Source organism: Erinaceus europaeus, chromosome 12 (assembly GCF_950295315.1).
Source record: "Erinaceus europaeus chromosome 12, mEriEur2.1, whole genome shotgun sequence".
NCBI lineage: Eukaryota > Metazoa > Chordata > Mammalia > Eulipotyphla > Erinaceidae > Erinaceus > Erinaceus europaeus.
In genome coordinates, this window is record NC_080173.1 from 73,807,419 (window position 1) to 73,830,274 (window position 22,856).

The window sequence follows — 22,856 nt, forward strand, 5'->3', positions numbered from 1 at the left end:
CTGCAGATCTGCTTCACCGCCTGTGAAGGGACCTGCCTGCAGGTGGGGAGCCGGGGGCTCAAACCGGGATCCTGACGCCGGTCCTTGAGCTTAGCGCCACCTGCGCTTAACCCGCTGCGCTACAGCCCGACTCCCAGTTTTCATATTATTTTTAATTAAAACTTTTTTATGGGTCTGGGTGGTAGCACACCAGGTTAAGAACACATAACGCTAAGTGCAAGGATCCTGGTTCGAGATTCCAGCTCCCGACCAGCAGGGAGTCGCTTCACAAGTGGTGAAGCAGGCTTGCAGGTGTCTATTTTTCTCTCCCCCTTGGTCTTCCCATCTTCTCTCCATTTCTCTCTGTCTTATCCATCAGCGACAGAAGCAGCAACAACAACAATAAAACAGCAACAACAAAAATGGAAAAATGGGGGTGGAAGGTAGATATACAAATGAACTCTAAAGCCTGAGACTCCTAAGTTCAGTCCCCACACCACACACCACCGTAAGCCAGTGGTTAAGCACACATATCACCAAGCTCAGGGCCCCAGGTTTGAGCCCCAGCTTCCCACCTACAGGGAGTCTGCTTCACAAGTGGTGAAGCAGGTCTGCAGGTGTCTCTCTTTCTCTCTTCTCTATCTCCCCATCCTCTCTCAATTTCTCTGTCCTATCTAATAATTGGGGGGGGGGGCAGGGAAAGGCCCCCTGAGAGCAGTGGATTCATAGTGCCTGCACTGAGCCCCAGAAACTGGAAGCAAAAGCAAAAAAAAAAGTTTAAATCAGCAGTTGTGGTCCTGGAGATTGCTTATCCCGTGAGGCACATGGCTTACCAGACTCCATGTTTGAGTCTCAGTCTGCACCCCATGCAGGCACTCTGGGAGGTGCAGGGGGAGCTCTGTGGATGGTGGTGCAATGCTGAGGTGTCTCTTCTTCTTTCTTTCTCTCTTCTCTCCCTGTAAAATTAGAAGAATGAAAACATTGGCCCTGGGAGAGTGTTGAGTGGTGTGTGATACTGAGCACTACGAAGCCCCCTCATTTATAATAAACAGACAGTAATTGCTGGGACTCTACAAGCCAGATGAGCTAAATACTCCGTGACCGATCAGAAGAGGGGCTTGGAAGTGGGTTTATTCTTTACTCTCTCCACTCTGATCTAACATACTTCCTTTTTTTCTCTGAGGTTCTGAAACAAAAACAAAACGTAGGCTCTGTAACAGCTAAAGGAGCTTCTGAATTCTTTCTAAAGAGGAAATTGACTTTACCTAACCAGTGCATTTCCTGTGTGCCGTATCCGTTAGAGTGAGACAACCCCTCGGTGGTAAAGTGCTATAGTGCTAAAGTGTAGAATTTCCTCTTGCCTGATGGGAGTGTTCAGTTGTCCTTCTTTGTTCTGCTACCTATAAAGTCTGTGTGAATCACCTGTGTGAATCATCTTGCTAAAAATCCAAGTTCTGATTCAGTACTGGGTGGGACCCTAAATTGTGCTTTTTATTTTATGTAATCACCAGGGTTTCACTGCTCTGGGCTGAATTGTTCAGATAGACAGAGGGAGAGAGGGAAAGAGGGAAAGGTAACAGCACTGAAGCTTCTCCCAATGTGGTGAAAACTAAACTGGAACCTTGGTTGTGCATATGGTAAAGCTGGTACCTTCCCAGGTGAGCTGTCTTACCAGCCAGTCTCCTGTTCCTTTTTTTTTTTTTTTTTAAATATTTATATGATAGGTCAGAGTGAGGAAGAGGAGCTAAAGAGGGAAAGAGAGAATGGTGCTCTGTTTCTCTCTTCCCCTCTCTTGTTCTCATTAAACTAAATGAATTATTTATTAATGTTTTATTTTTCTATTCACAATTTAATATTTATTTACAAGATTGTAAGAGGTATAGTTGTAATAGGAGTGTAATTCCATACAGTTACCATCACCAGAGTTCTGTGTCCCAAACCCTCCACTGGTAGCTTCCCTATTCTTTATCCCTCTAGGAATATGACCAACATTCTTTATGGAGTGCAGAAAGTGGAAGGCCTGGCTTCTGTAATTGCTTCTCCACTGGACTTGAACATTGACAGATGGATCCATATCCCCAGCCTGTCTCTATCTTTCCCTAGTGGGGCAGGGGTCTGGAGACGTGAGGTTCCAGGAAGCACTGGTGAGGTCGTCTGCACAGGGAAGACAGGATGAAATCATAGTAGCGACTGCAACTTGGTGGCTGAAATGCAGTAAGATGGAAAGCAGGACAAAAGGTTTAATAAACAGGAGCCATAAAGTAGGAGTAGAGCAGATGAAAGTAGAGATCTTAGGGTAGGAGGAAGCTAGAAAAATCTATGTTAGGAATGTCCCTAGGAGCCTATGTCATGAGAAGTATGGAGAGTGAGAGGCCAGAGCACCACTCTGGTATCTGTAGTGCAGGAGTTTGAATGTCGGACTTCACACATGCAAGTCCTGCACTCTCATCTGCTGAGCCATATACATAGCTTCCCAGAAGCATCTTTTTGTTTTTAAAATATATTTTATTTATTTTGGATAGAGATAGGAGTTGAGAGGGGTGAGAGTGAGAGACACACACATACATACCCGCAGCACTGTTTCAACACTTATGAAGCTTTCCTGCCTGCAGGCTAAGCTCGGCTAATGCAGTGTAACTTGTGCACTCAATCCAGCGTGCCACACCCAGGCCCCCAACCCAGTCCCCACTTTATTTTTATTTTTTAATTTTTATTTATATAAAGGAAACACTGACCATAAGATAAGAGGGGTACAACTCCACACAATTTCCACCACCTTATCCCATCCCCTCCCCTGATAGCTTTCCGATTCTTTATCCCTCAGGGAGTATGGACCCAAGGTCATTATGGGACTTTTTTTTTTTTCCCTTTTTGTCTCAGCTGAAGGGCTTTTTGTTGTTGTTGTTACAGTTTTGCAAGTTGGTGCAACTGAATATCAGTTTATCAGTGAGTGTGAGGTGATGATTGTGTAATGCCTGGAGATTGCGCTGTGACTACCTTTTCTAGAAATTCTGATTCTGAACTTTTAAAATCTCTTTTCAGATCAAAGAGAGTGCATCACAGACAAGAGAAGTCCTCAAACAACATTTTAATGATTTAAAGGGAACCCTTGGGAAACTTCTCGATGAACGGTTGGTGACACTTTTGCAAGAGGTGGACACCATTGAACAGGACACCATTAAACCGCTAGATGACTGCCAGAAACTCATAGAGCATGGAGTTACCACTGCAGAGGACTTAGTCCAAGAAGGTGGGAGTCCAGGGGACCATTAAAATGTAGCACTTTCATTTTGGTACTTTACTGATTTATTTCTTTTTCTTTTTCTTTTTTTTTGTTTTTTCTTTTCTCCAGGGCTTAATGCCTGCACCATGAATCCACTGCTCCTGGAGGCTATTTTTTTTCCCTCTTGTTGTTTTATCATTGTGGTTATTATTGTTGTTATTGATGTTGTTGTTGGACAGGACAGAGAGAAATGGAGAGAGGAGGGGAAGGCAGAGGTGGGGGGAGAAAGGTAAACACCTGCAGACCTGCTTCACCATCTGTGAGCGACCCCTCCCTGCAGGTGGGGAGCCGGGGGCTCGACCCAGGATCATTATGCCGGTCCTTGCACTTTGCGCCATGTGCACTTAACCCGCTGCACTACTGCCTGACCCCCTACTTTACTGATTTATTAGGACCTGTGCTTAGGATGTTCCTACCTTGGGGCAGTTTGTAACTGTGGGATAAAATACATGCAGTGAAATATCTCAGAGTAAATACAATCGTTACTTATAATAATTTACAAACAAGGAATGATTGGCCTTTTCTCAAATGGTTCTATTTATTTATTCTCCCTTTTGTTGCCCTTGTTGTTTTTTTATTGTTGTTGATGTCATTGTTGGATAGGACAGAGAGAAATGGAGAGGGGAGGGGAAGACAGAGCAGGAGAGAAAGACACCTGCAGGCCTGCTTCACCATTTGTGAAGCGACTCCCATGCAGATGGGGAGCTGGGGCTCAAACTAGGATCCTTACGCCGGTCCTTTCGCTTTGTGACACCTGCGCTTAACCTGCTGTGCTACCGCCTCACTCCTTCTCAAATGGTTCTAATAGATTCTCATATACTGTTAACAACAGTAACTTTTTTTTTTTTTTTGCTTCCAGGGTCTCTGTGCCTGCACTACGAATCCACTGCTCTGGAGGCTTTTTTTTTTTTTTTCCCCATCGTTGTTGTTGCTGTTATCATTGTTGTTGGATAGGACATAGAGAAATTGAGAGAGGGGGCCGGTTGGTGGCACATGTTACAATGTACAAGGACCTGGGTTCGAGCCCCCAGTCCCCACCTGCAGTGGGAAGGCTTTGCAAGTGGTAAAGCAAGGCTGCAAGTGTCTCCCTGTCTCTCTCCTTTTCTTTCACTCTAGATTTCTATCTCTATCCAATAAATAAATATAGATAATAAAAAAAAAAAAGAGAGAGAGAGAAATTGAAAGAGGAGGGGAAGACCGAGAGGGAGAGAAAAGGATAGACACCTGCAGACCTGCTTCACCGCTTACGAAGCGACTCCCCTGCAGATAGGGAGCTAGGGCCTTGAACCGGGATCCTTGCACCAGTCCTTGTGCTTTGCATTATGTGAGCTTATACCCAGTGTGCTGCCACCCAGACCCCCCATAACAAAAAATTTAAGGTAGAAAGCAGCAGCAGAGAGAAAGAGAGAGACATCACAGAACTAAAGCTTCTTTCAATGTGGTAGGGGCCCCGCTTGCTCACATGGTGCAAAGTAGCAAACTATCCAAGTGCTAATTTGCAATGATAGACACTCAAAGTCAGTGTAATGTTATAAACCAAACCAATATTTCTTCGATAAAGACTTTTAAAAATAAAATAGTCGATCATAATTAAATCAATAAAAATAAAGAAAATAATGATCCGGGAGGTGGCGCAGTGGCAAAGGCACTAGACTCTCAAGCATGAGGGCCTGAGTTCAGTCCCCAGCAGCACATGTACCAGTGATGTCTGCTTTTCTCTCTCCTATCTTTCTCATTAATAAATTTAAAAAGTCAAAAAAAAAAAAAAAAAAGGAAGCCAGGAAATAGCCTACCCAGTACAGTACACACATAATCATGTGTGAAGACCTGGATTTGAACCTGCTAGTCACCGCATGGGAGCATTATACAAAAGAAGAGTCCACCAAAAGCAAATTATAAAATAAAGAGTGTGGGTCTGGGCAGTGGTTGAGCGCACATGTTGTACTACTCAAGGACCTGGGCTCAAGCCCCCAGTCCCCACCTGCAAGGGGAAAGCTTCACAAGCAGTGAAGTAGTGCTCCAGGTGTCTTGCTTCCTCTCGCTCTCCCGCTTCCCTTTCCATTTCTTAGTCTCTATCTAATCATAATAAATAAATATTTTATTTAATTACTAAAAAAAAAAAAGTTCACGGGCCAGGTAGTAGTGTACCTGGTTAAGTGTGCATACTACAGTGTGCAAGGACCTGGGTTCAAGCCCCTGGTCTCCGTCTGCAAGGGGAAAGCTTCATGAGTGTTGAAGCAGGGCTGTAGATGTCTCTGTCTCTCCCTCTCTATATCCCCATCCCCTCTCAATTTCTGTCTATCTAATAATAAATAAAAAATAACTTTTTTTTAAAGAAGAGTTTATCAGGAGTAGTGAAAGTATGTGGACTTGAAGTCCCAGCAAAAGCCCTGGCAGCAAAAATATATTAATTAATTCATAAGCTGGGGAGACTCATTCAATAGTACTGTACCAGACTTACATGTCTGAGACCCAAAGGTCCCGAGTTCAGTCCATTACACCCCCATATGCCAGAGCTGAGCAATATTCTGATCTCTCAGTATATAATACTTTTAAAAATTATCTTTATTGGAGAGAGACAGCCAGAAATCAAGAGGGAAGGGGGTGATAGAGAGGGAGAGAGACAGACACCTGCAGCCCTGCTTCACCACTCATGAAGCTTTCCCCCTGCAGGTGGGAACCAGGGGCTCGAACCCAGGTCCTTGCGCATTGTAATACATGCGCTCAACCAGGTGCATCACCACCTGCCCCCCCCCCTTTTAAACCAGTGCACTGCTTAGTTTTGATTTATTGTGGTGCAGGGGACTTTGAAGCCTCAGGCATGAGAGTCTAAAGCAAATAATTCATAAAGAAGTGGAATAAAGGACAGTTGGGGAAAAAAAACAAACCAGGAAAGGAGACTGAAAACCATCCTTTTTTTCTGTGAGGGGAACAAACTATGCATGACTCATAAGTCTGTCACTCCAACTGGGAATTAATTCTCTTTTTTGTCTCACTTAGAATATGTTCTCTTTGCATGCTAATTACATGTTTGTCATATTATCAGTGAGAAGTGTTTATTTGCTTCTGACTATAATAGTGTCTTTGAGAAAATTCTGTTTAGCAGGACTACGGAATGTCTTTCCCTGGAGGCTTAGTATTTGGAAACAAACTGAGAAGCAGTTCAACATAGGTCAGGAGTATACACACATAATCTTGAGGACTGAGAAATGTTTTTCTTAAGGAAATAAATACTTTGAGGCATGTACAATGTTTGTTGTAACATCTGACCAACTTGACTTCTGTAATAGTTAAAATTTAATAATTCCCTTCTGAGGGGTAAAAGCATGTTTATGGAATTTTAAGGGAGTATTCAGTATGACTCTGTTTTCTTTTTGTTGGGATAGAAGATAATATGATCTCAAAATACTTGTATAACTCCAGAGCTCACACAGAGGGGAAAAATTCTGGTGGTATTCTTCAGGAATATGAAAGGACATGAAAGTTTTTTTTTAATTTCCTTACGTAGCATTTCCTTTTATTATATTGGATAATTTCAAATGTAATATAATATATACATTAAGGAAAAAAATTTTGGCATTATGAGGCCTTTTACCATATTGCTCATGTCAAGACAGTATTAGTGGGCTAGGAAGACAGCATAATGGTTACGCAAAACAACTCTCATGCCTGAGCTGAGCCATGATTTAGTAAAAGACTAATAAAGTGAGGTGAAATGTGTGCTGATTCTTACTGGAATTGCTAAAGTTTCTGTAGGAGAGATTCAAAATGTCCTTGGCTCTCTGCTTGCCTAAAATGGTGACAGGGTGTAGGCGGTGGTGGTGCACCTGGTTAAGTGCACAGATCACACCTGTGCAGGTGTCTCTCTGTCTCCCCCTCCCCTTCAATTTCTCTCAGTCTCTAATAATAAAATAAAATAGGTTTAAATTGATGACAAGTTAGACTTCATTGTATAGCGCAGAATCTTTCATTCCTGCCTCTTTTACATATGTTTTTTACATGCTCTGGTTTCTCTTCAGATCGTACAAATCTTTTCCTTTTACATATGTTTTTAGGTTTTTTTTTTTTTTAATTAAGCTACCTCCTGAGCCATTAACTTATTTAAAAATAAAAAAATTTGGGAGTCAGGCGGTAGCACAGTGGGCTAAGCGCATGTGGCGCAAAGCACAAGGACAGATGTAAGAATCCCGGTTCCAGCCCCCAGCTCCCCACTTGCAGGGGAGTCACTTCACAGGAGGTGAAGCAGGTCTGCAGGTGTCTGTCTCTCTTTCTCTCCCCCTCTCTATCTTCCCCTCCTCTCTCTGTTTCTCTCTGTCCTAGCCAACAACAATGACATTAATAACAATAATAATTACAACAACAATAAAAACAAGGGCGGGAGTCGGGCGTAGCACAGCAGGTTAAGTGCAGGTGGTGCAAAGCACAAGGACCGACTTAAGGATCCCGGTTAGAGCCCCCGGCTCCCCAACTGCAGGGGAGTTGCTTCACAGGTGGTGAAGCAGGACTGCAGGTGTCTTTCTCCCCCTCTCTGTCTTCCCCTCCTCTCTCCATTTCTCTCTGTCCTATCCAACAGCAATGACACCAATAACAATAATGATTAAACAAGGGCAACAAAAGGGGAAATAAAGAAAGAAAAGAAAAAAAAAGCTAAAAAGCTAAAAAAAAAAAAAAAAGGCAACAAAAGGGAAAATAAATATTAAAAAAAAATGTACTTATTTGTTAACGAGTGGGTGTGCGAACTGGGGAGACAGCATAATGGTTATGTAAGAGCTTTTTAAAAAATTTTAAATTGTTTTTATTTATTTATTGGATAGAGACAGCCAGAAATCTAGAGGGAAGGGGGTGATAGGGAGAGAGACAGAAAGAGACCTGCAGTATTCATTATGACTCTGTTTTCATTCTGCTTCACCACTCACAAAACTTTCCTTCTACAGGTGGGGACCGGGGGCTTGGATCCTTGAGCATTGTAACATGTGCGCCACAACCCAGCCCCTATGTAAGACTTTTATACTTAAATCTCTGAGGTCTCAGGTTAAATCCCCAGCACCATCATAAGCTAGAGCTGAACACTGCTCATAAAATATTAAAGAAAAGAGTGTGAAAGAGAATCAGACATCATTCTGCCACATGGGAGGGGATGGGACTCAAGGCCTCATGCTTGCAAGTCCTGCACTCTACCACTGAGCCAGTCTTGGTGTTAACCTTTGAAAGTCACTTCTAAAATAGTTTCTACATTTTGTAAATTTTACTTGGCATCAGTTAATTGCTTGTGGGGATGAGAGGTGGCACATCTGGTAGCATATACCCTTAACCTGGTGTGCTCCTGCCTGGCTCCTTCCTTCCTTCCTTCCTTCCTTCCTTCCTTCCTTCCTTCCTTCCTTCCTTCCTTTTTCTTTCTCCCTTTCTCTTTCTTTCTCTCTCTCTCTTCTTTCTTTCTTTCCCCTTTTGTTGCCCTTTTCTTTTTTTTGTTGTTGTAGTTATTATTATTGTTATTGATGTCGTCATTGTTGGATAGGACAGAGAGAAATGGAGAGAGGAGGGGAAGACAGAGGGGGAGAGTAAGAGAGACACCTGCAGACCTGCTTCACCGCCTGTGAAGAGACTCTCCTTCAGGTGGGGAGCTGGGGGCTGGAACCGGGATCCTTATGCCGGTCCTTGCACTTTGCGCCACCTGTGCTTAACCCACTGCCCTACCGCCCGACTCCCCTCCCTTTCTGTTTATGTCATTAAAAAAAAAAAAAAGCCAGGCAGTGATGCAAGTAATTGAGCACAGATGTTATCATGGATTCAGCCCCTGGTCGCCACCTGCAAGGGGGGAAGCTTCATAAGTGATGAAGCAGGGTTGCAGGTATCTGTTCCTTCTGAATTTCTCTCTGCCGTAGCAAATAAAATGGAAAAAGAAAGAGAAAGAAAGGAAGGAAGGAAGGAAGGAAGAAAGGCAGGCAGGCCGGCCAATAAGAATGGTGGATTTGGGGGCAGGCAGTAGCACAGCGGGTTAAGCACACATGGCGCAAAACACAAGGACCGCTGTAAGGATCCTGGTTCCAGCCCCCGGCTCCCCACCTGCTGGAGAGTCGCTTCACAAGTGGTGAAGCAGGTCTGCAGGTGTCTATCTTTCTCTCCCCTGTCTTCCCCTCCTCTCTCGACTTCTTCCTGTCTTATCCAACAATAACAGCAACAACAAAAATGGAAAAAATGGCCTCCAGAAGAGGATTTGAGCTCCAGCAGTAACACTGGAGACAAAAAAAAAAAAAGAATGATGGATTCATCATGCAGATACAGTCCCAGTGAAAACCCTAGTGGCAACAGGAAAAAATATATTTGTGGGTGGAAGGTAGATAGCATAATGGTTATGCAGACAGACTTTCATGCCTGAAACTCCAAAGTCCCAGGTTCAATCTCCCGCACTACCATAAGCCAGAGCTGAACAGTGCTCTGGTTAAAAAATAATTTAAAAATAAATTTAAAAAACATTAAAAATTATATATATTTGCAAGAAAACCAGAGACTCAACTATCCATGGGTTGTATAGATTACTTTCTGATGTAACCATTTTTTCACTGTTTGATAGTTGTGTTATTTTTTATTGTAGGTGAGGTTGCCATTCTTGGTGGTGTAGGAGAACAAAATGAAAAACTGTGGAACTTTACCAAAAAGGCCTCTCATATTCAGTTGGACAGGTAAAAATGTTAATGCCTTTTGGACTTTTTTTTTCTTGCCTCCAGGGTTATTGCTGGTTCTTGGTGCCTGCACCATGAATCCACTGCTCCTGGATGCCATTTTTTTCCCCCCTTTTGTTGCCCTTGTTGTAGCCCTGCTGTGGTTATTACTGTTGTTGCTGTTGATGTTGTTCCTTGTTGGATAGGACAGAGAGAAATGGAGAGAGGAGGGGAAGGGGGGGGGAGAGAAAGACACCTGCAGACCTGCTTCACTGCCTGTGAAGCGCCTCCCCTGCTGGTGGGGAGCTGGGGCCTTGAACCGGGATTCTTACGTTGGTCCTTACACTTTGTGCCATATGCACTTAACTCACTGCACTACTGCCCAATGTACCCCCCCCCTTTTTCTTTTTTTTTTTACAAGAGCACTGCTCAGCTCTGGCTTATGGTGATGCAGGGGAATTAAACCTGGGACTTTAGGGCCTCAGGCATGAGAATCTCTTTGCAGAACCATTATGCTATCCACCCCTGCACCTTTTAAGCATTTTCAGTTGTCTGACCACCTCCTTATAGATTGTGATTAAAGGAGATCATTTCTTTTCAAGGCTTAACTGCCCATTACAAGTATTACCCATAGGAAGTAGTTGATTATAATCCTTGGTAACTGAAGGCTTTTCCACTTCCTTTTTTTAAATTTTAATTTTAATTTAATTTAATTTTTGCCTCCAGGATTATTGTGGGGCATGGTGCCTGCACTACGAATTCACTGCTCGTGGAGGCCATATTTCCATTTGTTTTTTTCTTTTGGCATTGTTGTTGGATAGGACAGAAATTGAGAGACGAGGGGATGATAGAGTGAGGGAGAGGTAGACAGCCACCCGCAGACCTGCTTTATCACTTGTGAAGCGACCCTCCTGCAGTTGGGGAACCAGGGGCTCCAACCCGGATCCTTTTGCCGGTCCTTGTGTTTTGGAGTATGTGCACTTGACCTGGTACGCTACTGTCAGGCCCCACTTTTTGCACTGCTAATGTGTAAGAGAATTGTCAAATTTTTGAACATTGCATTGAAACATCTTTCAGTATGCCATATTTTTTGGTATAAACTTCCCAGTTGTGATCTTACCAGTTCTCTTTTATTTTTGCTCATATTTATTTGGAGAGAATCTTTTTTTTAATTTTAAAAAAATATTTATTTATTTATTTTCCCTTTTGCTGCCCTTGTTGTAGTAGTTATTACTGTTGTTGTTACTGATGTTGTTGTTGGGTAGGACAGAGAGGAATGGAGAGAGGAGGGGAAGACAGAGAGGGGGAGAGAAAGATAGACACCTGGAGACCTGCTTCACCGCCTGTGAAGCGACTCCCCTGCAGGTGCGAGCTGGGGGCTCGAACCAGGATCCTTACGTCAGTCCTTGTGCTTCGTGCCACATGCGCTTAACCCGCTGTGCTACCGCCTGACTCCCGGGAAAGAGAATCTTATGAATCATTTTGTAAAGCCCCCATTGCCATTAGTATTACTTAATCGCTTAATTCTTAAACATCCTTATTGTATGGGACTGATGTAATATATTCCTCATATTTTTAACTCTCAGTTAAAGCCTCATAAATGCACAAGCTTTGTTTCCTTAGCTTACCAGAAGTGCCTTTACTGGTTGATGTGCCTTGCTTATCGGCTCAGTTGGATGACTCAATTCTTAACATAGTGAAAGACCACATTTTTAATCACGGAACAGTAGCATCTCGCCCACCAGTACAAATAGAAGAGCTAATAGAGAAGCCTGGAGGCATCATAGTACGATGGTGTAAGGTATGTAATTCAGAATAGTGAAAGTGCCGTCAGTATTAGGGATTTTAGATTTGGGGCCTTTAACTTTTTTTTTTTAACTATCTCTATATATTTTCTTTTCTTCATAAACAAAAATCTTTATTGCTCTGCAATCAAAATAATGTCTTAGGGAACCGAACAAGCATCACTCTGGCACATGCAATGCTGGGGATTGGAATATGGAAACTTGTGCTTACAGGTCAGATGCTTTACCCATTGTACCACCTCCTCCAGGGCCACTGTTTTCTTCCCCTTTTTGCCACCAGAGTTATTGCTGAGGCTTGGTGCCTGCAGAACTCCATGGTTGCTGGTAGCCTTTCCGCCCCTACTCCCCACTCCCTATAGAAGTTGAGAGGTAAGGAGAGACTGACACCACCATTAGAAAGCTTCCCTGCTGCAGGTTCTCCCATGTGGTGGCTAGCGGCTCAAATTCAGGTCCTCACACATGGTTCCATGTGCACTCATACAAGGTAAGCTTCCCAAGCACTGTTAAAGGTCTATTTTTAACTTCATGTACCATGAGACTGAGAGATCTCTCGGCTGGCAAAGCACGCACTTAACCTGGACACAGTGGGATCACCATGAATAGTGGTGCGGTGTTAGGATTTTACTATCTCTCTCAGATCAAGATTGATATATTAGGGGCTAGGTGGTGGCGCACCTGGTTGAGCGCACGTATTATAATGCGCAAGACCCAGGTTTGAGCCCCCAGTCCCCACCTGCAGGGGGAAAGATTTGCAAATGGTAAAGCAGTGCTGCAGGTGTCTCTCTGTCTCTCTCCTCTCTATCACCCCCTTCCTTCTTGATTTCTGGCTGTCTATCCAATAAATAAATATAATTTAAAAAAAGATTGGTCTACAGTCGACAGTAAAATACAGTAGCTTTTTGTTTGTTTGTTTGCCTCCAGGGTTATCGCTGGGGCTCGGTGTCTGCACTATGAATCCACTGCTCCTGGAGTACATTTTTCCCATTTTGTTGCCCTTGTTGCGCTTGTTGTAGTTGTTATTGTTGTCATAACTGTTGTGGTTGTTGGACAGGACAGAGAGAAATCGAGAGAGGAGGGGAAGACAGAGAGGAGGAGAGAAAGACAGACACCTGCAGACCTGCTTCACTGCTTGAGAAGTGACTCCCCTACAGGTGGGGAGCCGGGGGATCCTTATGCTGGTGTTTGCGCTTTGCGGCATGTGCGCTTAACCTGCTGCGCTACCACCTGGCTCCCGATACAGTAGTTTTTTTTTTATTTTTATTTTTATTTATTTATTCCCTTTTGTTGCCCTTGTTGTTTTATTGTTGTAGTTATTATTGTTGTCGGATAGGACAGAGAGAAATGGAGAGGGGAGGGGGAAGACAGAGAGAGGGAGAGAAAGATAGACACCTGCAAGACCTGTTTCACCGCTTGTGAAGCGACACCCCTGCAGGTCGGGATCCAGGGCTTGAACCAGGATCCTTATGCAGGTCCTTGTGCTTAGCGCCACCTGCGCTTAACCCGCTGCGCTACAGCCCGACTCCCCCAATACAGTAGTTTTTATATGTGTAACATTTCCCAGTTTTCCACATAACAATTCAACCCTCACTAGGTCCTCTGCCATCATGTTTTAGGATCTAAGTGTCCACCCCCCACCCCAGAGTCTTTTACTGTGGTGCAGTACACCAATATTAACCTTATTTATTAATTTATTTTGATTGTTGTTCTGCTCCTGGGAAGATTTTTTTCATTCTTTCTTTTTAAAAAGTGAATTTTTCATAATATATTTATGGGGGCATGGAGATTCATGCCTGAGAATCTGAGGTCCCAGGGTCAATCCCTCTGCTCCACTGTAAGCCAGAGGTGAGCGGTGCTCTGGCTGAAATAAAGAAAATGTTTTTATTATAGAGTAGAGGAGAGAGAGAACACCAGAGCATCACTCTGGCACTGCAGAGGGTCAAACTCAGGACCTCATATTTCCAAGTTCAGTGGTTTAACCACTAATCTACCCCCTTGCTGCCTCATTTCCTTTCCTTTCCTTCCTTTCTTTCTTTCTTTCTTTCTTTCTTTCTTTCTTTCTTTCTTTCTTTCTTTAGTTGCCCTTGTTGTAGTTATTATTGATGTCATTGTTGTTGGATAGGACAGAGAGAAATGGAGAGAGGAGGGGAAGACAGAGAGGGGGAAAGACAGACACCTGCAGACCTGCTTCACCACCTGTGAAGTGACTCCCCGGCAGGTGGGGAGCCGGGGGATCGAACCAGGATCCTTCCGCTGGTCCTTGTGCTTAGCGCCACCTGCGCTTAACCCGCTGCGCTACCGCCCGACTCCCTCCTTTCCTTCCTTTCTTTCTTTCTTTCTTTCTTTCTTTCTTTCTTTCTTTCTTTCTTTCTCCTTATGTATTTATTTATTTATTAATTACCAGAGCACTGCTTATTAGCTCTGGCTTGAATCTGGGACTATGGAGCCTCAGGCATGAGAGTCTGTTTGCATAACCATTATGCTATCTACTCGAGTGGCTCATTCTTTTTATTTCTGATAAGTAAGTAGTGAGAGACAGAGACAGACAGACAAAGAGAGAAGGAGAGATGCCACAACACTGCTCCAACAGCTATGGAGTTTCTTCTGGTGCTATCCATGGTGTTTCCATGTGGTATAAGGGCCTGAACTTTTTTTTTTTTTTAAATATTTATTTATTTTCCCTTTTGTTGTCCTTGTTGTTTTTTATTATTGTTGTAGTTATTATTATACTTGTTATGAATGTTGTTGGATAGGATAGAGAGAAATGGAGAGAAGAGGGTGGGGGAGACAGCATAATGGTTATGCAAACAGACTCTCATGCCTGAGGCTCCTAAGTCCCAGGTTCAATCCCCCGCACCACCATAAGCCTGAGCTGAGCAGTGCTCTGGTGTTTCTCTCTCTCTCCTCTCTTCATCTCTCAAAAATAAAATTAATTAAAAAAAAATTAAAAAAAAAAAGAAATGGAGAGAGGAGAGGAAGACAGAGAGGGGGAGAGAAAGACAGACACCTGCAGATCTGCTTCACTGCCTGTGAAGCGACTCCCCTGCAGGTGGGGAGCTGGGGGCTCGAACCGGGATCCTTGCGCTGGTCCTTGCGCTTTGCGCCACAGCCACATGCACTTAACCCGCTGCGCCACCACCTAACTCCCAGGGCCTGAACTTTTGAGGCATCACTCATGTGATCTCAGCAATGCCAAGAATTTTGTGTGGAAAATCATACTACATATATGAATTGCCATATTTTAGGTAGAAACCATACCCAAGTGACTCATGGAGTCTTGGCTATAGTTGACAAATATTCGTTATGGTTTTACTGGGTTTTCACAAAAGTCATGATGCATTTTCCTATGCTTTTCTGTGCAGAAATGTGTTACGACTTTTTCTGCAATCCAAGATTACATTTTGCACATTACAAATTTGGTTCATTAATCATTTTTTTAAAATAAAATTTTAATATTTATTTAGTTTCCCTTTTGTTGCCCTTTTTTATTGTTGTAGAAATTGTTGTTGTTATTGATGTTATTGTTGTTGGATAGGATAGAGAGAAATGGAGAGAGGAGGGGAAGACAAAGGGGGAGAAAAATATAGACACCTGCAGACCTGCTTCACCACCTGTGAAGCAAACCCCCTGCAGGTGGGGAGCTGGTGGCTTAAAACTGGATCCTTAAGCCGGTCCTTGCACTTTACGCCACGTGTGCTTAACCCTCTGTGCTACTGCCCGACCACCCCTTTTTTTTTTGCCTCCAGTCACTGGGGCTCAGTGCCAGCACTACAAATCCATTGCTCCTTGTGGCCAGTTTTTCCAATTTTTTCTTTCTTTCACTAGGCTAGAGAAAAATTGAGAAGGGTGGGGGTGACAGAAAGGGAGAAAGATAAATACCTGCAGACCTGTTTCACTGTTTCCACCCCCTCTTGCAGGTGGGGAGCTGGGGCTTGAACTGGGGTCCTTGCACAGGTCCTTGCACTTCGTACTATGTACACTTAACCAGGTTCGCCATTGCCTGGCTCTCTGGTTAAATTTTTTTTTAATTAATTAATTAATTTCCTTTTTTGTTGCCCTTGTTGTTTTTATTGTTGTAGTTATTATTGTCTGTCTTCGTTGTTGGATAGGACAGAGAGAAATGGAGAGAGGAGGGGAAGACGGAGAGAGGGAAAGAAAGACAGACACCTGCAGACCTGCTTCACCGCCTGTGAAGTGACTCCCCTGCAGGTGGGGAGCCGAGGGGTCAAACCGGGATCCTTACGCTGGTCCTTGAGCTTTGTGCCATGTGTGCTTAACCAGCTGCACTACCGCCCGACTCCTGTTAAATATTTTTGTATGCATGACTGCTTATCTTTTAGTCTATAGAATTCTTTGTTTCTTTTTTTAAAATGTATTTATTTATTCCCTTTTTGCTGCCCTTGTTGTTTTATTGTTGTAGTTATTATTGTTGTCTGTCTTCATTGTTGGATAGGACAGAGAGAAATGGAGAGGGGAGGGTAAGACAGAGAGGGGAGAGAAAGATAGACACCTGCAGACCTGCTTCACCACTTGTGAAGCGACTCCCCTGCAGGTGGGGAGCCGAGGGCTTGAAACGGGGACCTTACACTGGTCCTTGCGCTTTGTGCAACATGCGCTTAACGTGCTGCGCTACCGCCCGACTCCCTTTTTGTTTCTTTTTTTAATATTTTATTTATTTTTAATAAAAGATACAGACCAGAGCACTGATCATATTTGTTGTTATTGTTGTCTTTAATAAAGAGAGACACAGACCCTTGTAGGGATATCTAGTGTAGATTTTGTAAAGCAACCACTGCATTTATACCAGGTGGGTGGGCAGCCCTGTTCTTTTTTGCATGCCTTTGGGGGACAATAGTAGATGAGGTGGGGGCACAGAGCTCTGGTTTATGGTGCCACTGGGGATTGAACCTGGGACCTCAGAGCCTCAGGCATGAAAGTCTTCTAGGCATAACCATTAATGCTGTCTCCCCAGTCCTATTTCTTTTTGTTGTTGTTGTTGTTATTCAGTATTCATTATTTTATTTTTTAAATAAAAATTAAAATAAAGACTTAGTTTGCCTTCTATGCAGCTAGACATGGCCATTTGGCTAGAAGCCACAAAAGGATATATAAGTACAAGTGTTAACAAAAGAAAAATCAGTAAGACTCCTTTTGTGAGAGGGGACTTATATTTAATTTCCTGCTCTCCCCAGTCCTATTTCTTTCTTTCTTTTTTTTAATTTTTATTTATTTTCCCTTTTGTTGCCCTTTTTTTTATTGTTGTTATTGATGTTGTTGTTGGATAGGACTGAGAGAAATGGAGAGAGGAGGGGAAGACAGAGAGGGAGAGAGAAAGATAGACACCTGCAGACCTGCTTCATGGCTTGTGAAGCTACTCACCTGCAGGTGGGGAGCTGGGGGCTCGAACCAGGATCCTTATGCCAGTCCTTGCACTTCGTGCCACATGTGCTTAACCTGCTGCGCTACACCCGACTCCCCTATTTATTTCTTTTTACCCATCCCTATTAGGAGATTCATCTTCTGTTAATCATTTTAAATTGTATTTATTTACTTTACCAGAGCACTGCTCAGCTCTTGACTCAATAATGGTGCTGGGAATTGAACCTAGGATCTTATAACCTCAATCATGAAAGTCTTTTTGCATAACCATTACTCTGTCTCTCCACCCACTTCTGTTAATTTTTAGATGTGCTTTATGTATTCTGGGTGATAATTCTCTCAGAGTTTTAGGAATGATAAAGTTGTGAGATCCTTATTCTTGAATTTGAGTATCTATTTTTGACATTAAATAGAAAGCATGCAGTGGTCCGGGAGGTGATGCAGTGGATAAAGCGCTTGACTCTCAAGCGTGAGGTCCTGAGTTCATGCCCCGGCAGCACATGTACCAGAGTGATGTCTGGTTTTTTCTCTCTCTCCTCCTATCTTTCTCATCAATAAATAAATAAATAAAATCTTTAAAAAAATTATTAAGGAAAAAAAGAAAGAATGCCATTTGTACAAAGGAAGTTTTTTTTTATATTATTGTTTTGCCTCCAGGGTTATCGCTGGGGCTAACCATGAGTCACTGCTCCTAGCAACTATTTTTTTCCGTTTTTGTTGTTATTGTTGTTGGATAGGACAGAGAGAAATTGAGAGAGGAGGAAAAGATGGGGAGAGAAAGATAGACACTGGACACCTGCAAACCTGCTTCACCGCTTGTGAAGTGAACCCACTGCAATGAGAAGGGGGGGGGGTGCCTCAAACCAGGCTCCTTGCTCCAGTCGTTGTGCCTTGTACTATGTGCGCTTAACCCGGTGCTCTATCGCCCGGCCCCAGGAAGTTGTTTTTTCACATAAGACTGGGAAATTGAAAACATACTCTACTCAATAAAGAAAATAAGGGGACTGGGCAGTAGCGCATCAGTTTAAGTGCACAGGGTGCAAAGCACAAGGACGACTGGCACAAGTATCCCAGTTGGAGCCCTGGCTCCCCACCTGCAGGGGAGTCTCTTCACAAGTGGTGAAGCAGGTTTGCAGATGTCTGTCTTTCTCTTCCCCTCCCTATCTTCTCCTCTTTTCTCGATTTATCTGTCTTATCTAACAACAACAACAGCAATAACAATACAATAACAACAACAACAAAATGGAAATTATGGCCTCCAAGAGCAGTGGATTCATAGTGCAGGCATCGAGCCCCAGCGATAAGGGAGGGTTGGGGAGATAGCATATGCAAAAGACTCATGCCTGAGGCTCTGAATCCCCAGCACCACCATAAGCCAGAGCTGAGCAGTGCTCTGGTCTCGGTCTCTCTCTCCTTAAAATAAAATAAGGGCTGGGCGGTAGCACACCAGGTTAAGCGCACATACTGCGAAGCATAAGGACCAAGGACTGGCTCAAGAATCCTGGTTTGAGCCCCTAGCTTCCCACTTGCAGGGGATCCTGTCACTTGTGGTGACGCGGGTCTGCAGGTATTTTTCTTTCTTTCCCTCTGTCTGTCCTCCCCTCCTCTCTCAATTTCTCTCTGTCTTATCCAACAACAAACAGCAACAACAGTGGAAAAAAGATGGCCGCCAGGAGTTGTGGATTCGTAGTGCAGGCACCAAGCCCCAGTGCAGTGAGAACCCTGGAGGCAATAAGTAAATAGAGAAAATAGTATAAAACAAACTTATAAGTAAATTAAATTTATAATAAAATAAGGGAGGGGCCAGAAGATAGCTCATCTGATAAACTGCATTCCTTACCATGTGCAGGGTCCCAGGCTCACACCCTGGCACCACATAGCACCCTGGCATGGTGCAAGCTCCACCATACGGTGAAGTAGTGTTATGATGTCTGTAAGAAAGAAATGGGGGGGCGGAGGGTAGATAGCATAACGGTTATGCAACAGACTCTCATGCCTGAGGCTCCAAAGTTCGAGGTCAATCCCCCACACCACCATAAGCCAGAACTGAACAGTGCTCTGGTTAAAAAATAAAAATAATAAAAATAAAATAATTTTTTTAAAAAAAGAAAGAAACGGGTTTGAGGGAGTTAGATGGTGGCGCTTAGCGCAAGGACCAGCAAAACGATCTCGGTTCAAGCCCTGGATCCCCACTTGCAGGGGAGTTGCTTCACAGGCGGTGAAACAGGTCTGCAGGTGTCTGTCTTTCTCTTCCCGTCTTCCCTTCCTCTCTCCATTTCTCTCTGTCCTATCCAACAACAACATCAATAATAACTACAACAAGGGCAACAAAAGGAAATAAAGAAAAAAGAAAAATAAATGAATAAATAAATAAATAGGGGGTTTGGAAGCAATTGAATTATTCCTGTAGTACCAAAAAGAAAAGAAGGGGGAGCTGGGCAGTAGCACAGCAGGTTAAGTGCACATGGTGCGCAGTACAAGGACTGGCGTAAAGATCCCAGTTCGAGCCCCTAGTCCCCCACCTGCAGGGGTGATGCCTCACAAGCAGTGAAGCAGGTTTATAGGCGTCTTTCTCTCTCCCTCTCTATCTTGCCTTCCCCTCTTGATTTCTCTGTCCTATCCAATAATAATAATAAAAAGAAAGAAAGAAAAAAAATGGCCACCAGGAGCAGTGGATTCATAGTGCAGGTAACGCGTTCCAGTGATAATAGGAAACAAAAAAGAAAATAAAGCTTTCTGCATAACCACTGTTATCTCTCTATCCCCCCACCCCACATTCTTTTAAAAAATATTTATTATTTACTTTCCCTTTTGTTGCCCTTGTTGTTTTATTGTTGTAGTTATTGTTGTTGTTATTGATGTCGTCATTGTTGGATAGGACAGAGAGAAATGGAGAGAGGAGGGGAAGACAGGATGAGAGAAAGACACCTACCTGCAGACCTGCTTCACCGCCTGTGAAGCGACTCCCCTGCAGGTGGCAAGCCGGGGGCTCAAACTGGGATCCTTACACTGGTCCTTGCGCTTCGCACCATGTGTGCTTAACCCGCTGTGCTACCGCCGGACATTCCCCTACCCCACATCCTAAATGGTTAAGCATTGATTCTGAGGAAAGTTAATCTTTGATTTTTTTTTTTTTTTTACCTAATATGAAGCCTCTTTCCATAGGTGGATGATGACTTTACTGCCCAAGATTACAGGCTCCAGTTTCGTAAATGTACTTCCAATCATTTTGAGGATGCATATGTAGGCTCTGAAACTGAATTTATAGTATTACACATCGACCCCAACGTTGATTATCAATTCAGAGTCTGCGCCCGAGGAGATGGCCGGCAGGAGTGGAGTCCGTGGAGCGTCCCCCAGATAGGTCATTCCACACTGGTGCCTCATGGTATGCTGCCTCCTTCTCCCCCTTTAAGCTGTGCTATGTACATAGCAGTGATACGTGCCATAAGCACAGCAGTCATGGGCAACCCTTTTTTGCTAAGGTTAAGCTTTGAATTGATGAGAAAACATGAAGAATGTCTTGTTCCTTGCTTAAATTGTATTATTTGAGGTTTTTAAAATATTTATTTATTCCCTTTTGTTGCCCTTGTTTTAGTGTTGTATTTATTATTATTGATGTCATTGTTGTTGGATAGGACAGAGAGAAATGGAGAGAGGAGGGGAAGATGTGGGGGGAAGAGATAGACACCTGCAGACCTGCTTCACTGCCTATGAAGCGACACCCCTGCAGGTGGGGAGCTGGTATCCTTATGCTGGTCCTTGCACTTTGCGCCATGTGTGCTTAACCCGCTGCTCTACTGCCCCATTCCCTTATGTGAGTTTTGAGAACTGTTGACCAGTTATTGTCTCCAGAGCCCCCGAAATAATGCCATATAGGATTATGAGCATCACCCTAAAATATATTAAACATTACATTAAGGCACTGAAGTTCAGTCTTCTATTAATATTTGGATAAGGACTATTTTCTTTTTAAAATTTTTTTATTTCCTTCATTTATTGGATTGAGATAGCCAGAAATCGAGAGGTAAGGGGATAATAGAGGGGAGCGAGACAGAGACACCTGCACCATTTGCAAAGCTTTTCCTATATAGGTGGGGGGGGACTAGGAGTTGCAGCCTGGGTCCTTGCGCACTGTAAGAGGCGCATTCAGCTGGCTGTGCCACCACCCAGCCCTAGGGCTTTTTTCTCTTTAAGACTTTTTTTCTAAGACTCTTAGGATTTGAGATTGCGTTCTCCTATGTAACTATTTTTAAAGATTTCTGCTTATTTGTTTGTTATTAGTTAGGTTGGAATAATCCCAAGCAATTGTGCATTAACTATTATTTCATTAAAATATAACACTATGGGGCCGGGTGGTGGCGCACCTGCTTGATCGCATGTATTACAATGAGGGAGGACCCAGGTTCAATCCCCTGGTCCCCACCTGCAGGAGGAAAGCTTTACGAGCGGTGAAGCAGGGCTGCAGGTGTCTCTCTGTCTCTTTCTCTCTCTCTCTCACCCCCTTCCCTCTTGATTTCTGGCTGTCTTTATCCAACAAATAAAGATAATAAATGTAAAAAAATGTAACACTTATTTGATCTTCCATGCACTAAAATTGTGCTGTAGACTGGAAACTCTTTTCTGAGTTCTAAGATTAATGATGCTTTTTTTCTTTAAAAAATATTTTATTTATTAATGAGAAAGATAGGAGGAGAGAGAAAGAACCAGACATCACTCTGGTACATGTGCTTGGGACCTCATGCTTGAGAGTCTAATACTTTATCCACTGCACCACCTCCTTGACCACAAGATTAATGATTCTTTGTATTTAATTGTTTATTAAAAGATTGACCCCCGGGAGCCGGGCTGTAGCGCAGCGGGTTAAGCGCAGGTGGCGCTAAGTGCAAGGACCGGCATAAGGATCTTGGTTCAAGCCCCAGGCTCCCCACCTGCAGGGGAGTCGCTTCACAGGTGGTGAAGCAGATCTGCAGGTGTCTGTCTTTCTCTCCTCCTCTCTGTCTTCCCCTCCTCTCTCCATTTCTCTCTGTCCTATCCAACAACGACGACTACAACAACAATAAAAAGACAACAAGGGCAACAAAAGGGAAGATAAATAAATAAAATTACAAAAAAAAAAGATAATAACACTAATTTGAAGGGATATATGTAACTCCATGTTCATAGCCAAAATATGGAATCAACCAAAACGCCCTTGAACAGATGACTGGATTAAAAAAAAAAAAAAAGATTGACCCCCTAAAACCAGTTCCTTTTAACTCCAGGGTTTGTTTTCAGATTTAATATGAATTTACAAAACCATAAGATAACGGGTATAATTCTCCTAAGGTCACAAATATGGCTTATGGGTTATTATTTCTGTAGTCTGTGTGTGTGTGTGTGTGTATCAGAGCACTGCTCAGCTCTAGCTTATGGTGGTGCAGGGGATTGAACCTGGGACTTTGGAGCCGCAAGCATCTTCTCTTCCTTTCTAAGTCACACCTACACCTATTACTACTTTCAAGTATCCTTCCTTTTTTTTTTTTTTCTCTCAGGGTCCTGATGGAATTAGTCTGCAGAGCCCTCTGATCATCTTCCCCTAACATTTCTCCCCATCTGGGAATATGGGCCAAAATTCTTTTTGGTATGCAGAAGGTGGGAGTTCTGGCTTCTATAACCGCTTCTCTGATGGACATGGACATTGGAAGGTTGATCCATATCCCCAGCCTATTTTTTTTTATATTTATTTAATTTATTTATTCCCTTTTGTTGCCC

General features: G+C 43.3%; 1 protein-coding gene and 1 long non-coding RNA gene across 2 annotated transcripts in view; both read left to right on the forward strand.

Moving 5' to 3' along the window:
• LOC132542005 (uncharacterized) overlaps nucleotides 1-22,856 on the forward strand; it is a 58,953-nt gene that overhangs the window by 30,424 nt on the left and 5,673 nt on the right. The gene's annotated exons all lie outside the window — the stretch shown is intronic.
• CRLF3 (cytokine receptor like factor 3) overlaps nucleotides 1-22,856 on the forward strand; it is a 46,391-nt gene that overhangs the window by 17,862 nt on the left and 5,673 nt on the right. Inside the window, exons 2-5 of the mRNA XM_007530815.3 lie at nucleotides 3,022-3,229; nucleotides 9,855-9,942; nucleotides 11,545-11,722; nucleotides 20,268-20,490. Of these exons, the coding sequence (XP_007530877.1) occupies nucleotides 3,022-3,229; nucleotides 9,855-9,942; nucleotides 11,545-11,722; nucleotides 20,268-20,490 (697 nt within the window). The remainder of the gene's footprint in view (nucleotides 1-3,021; nucleotides 3,230-9,854; nucleotides 9,943-11,544; nucleotides 11,723-20,267; nucleotides 20,491-22,856) is intronic.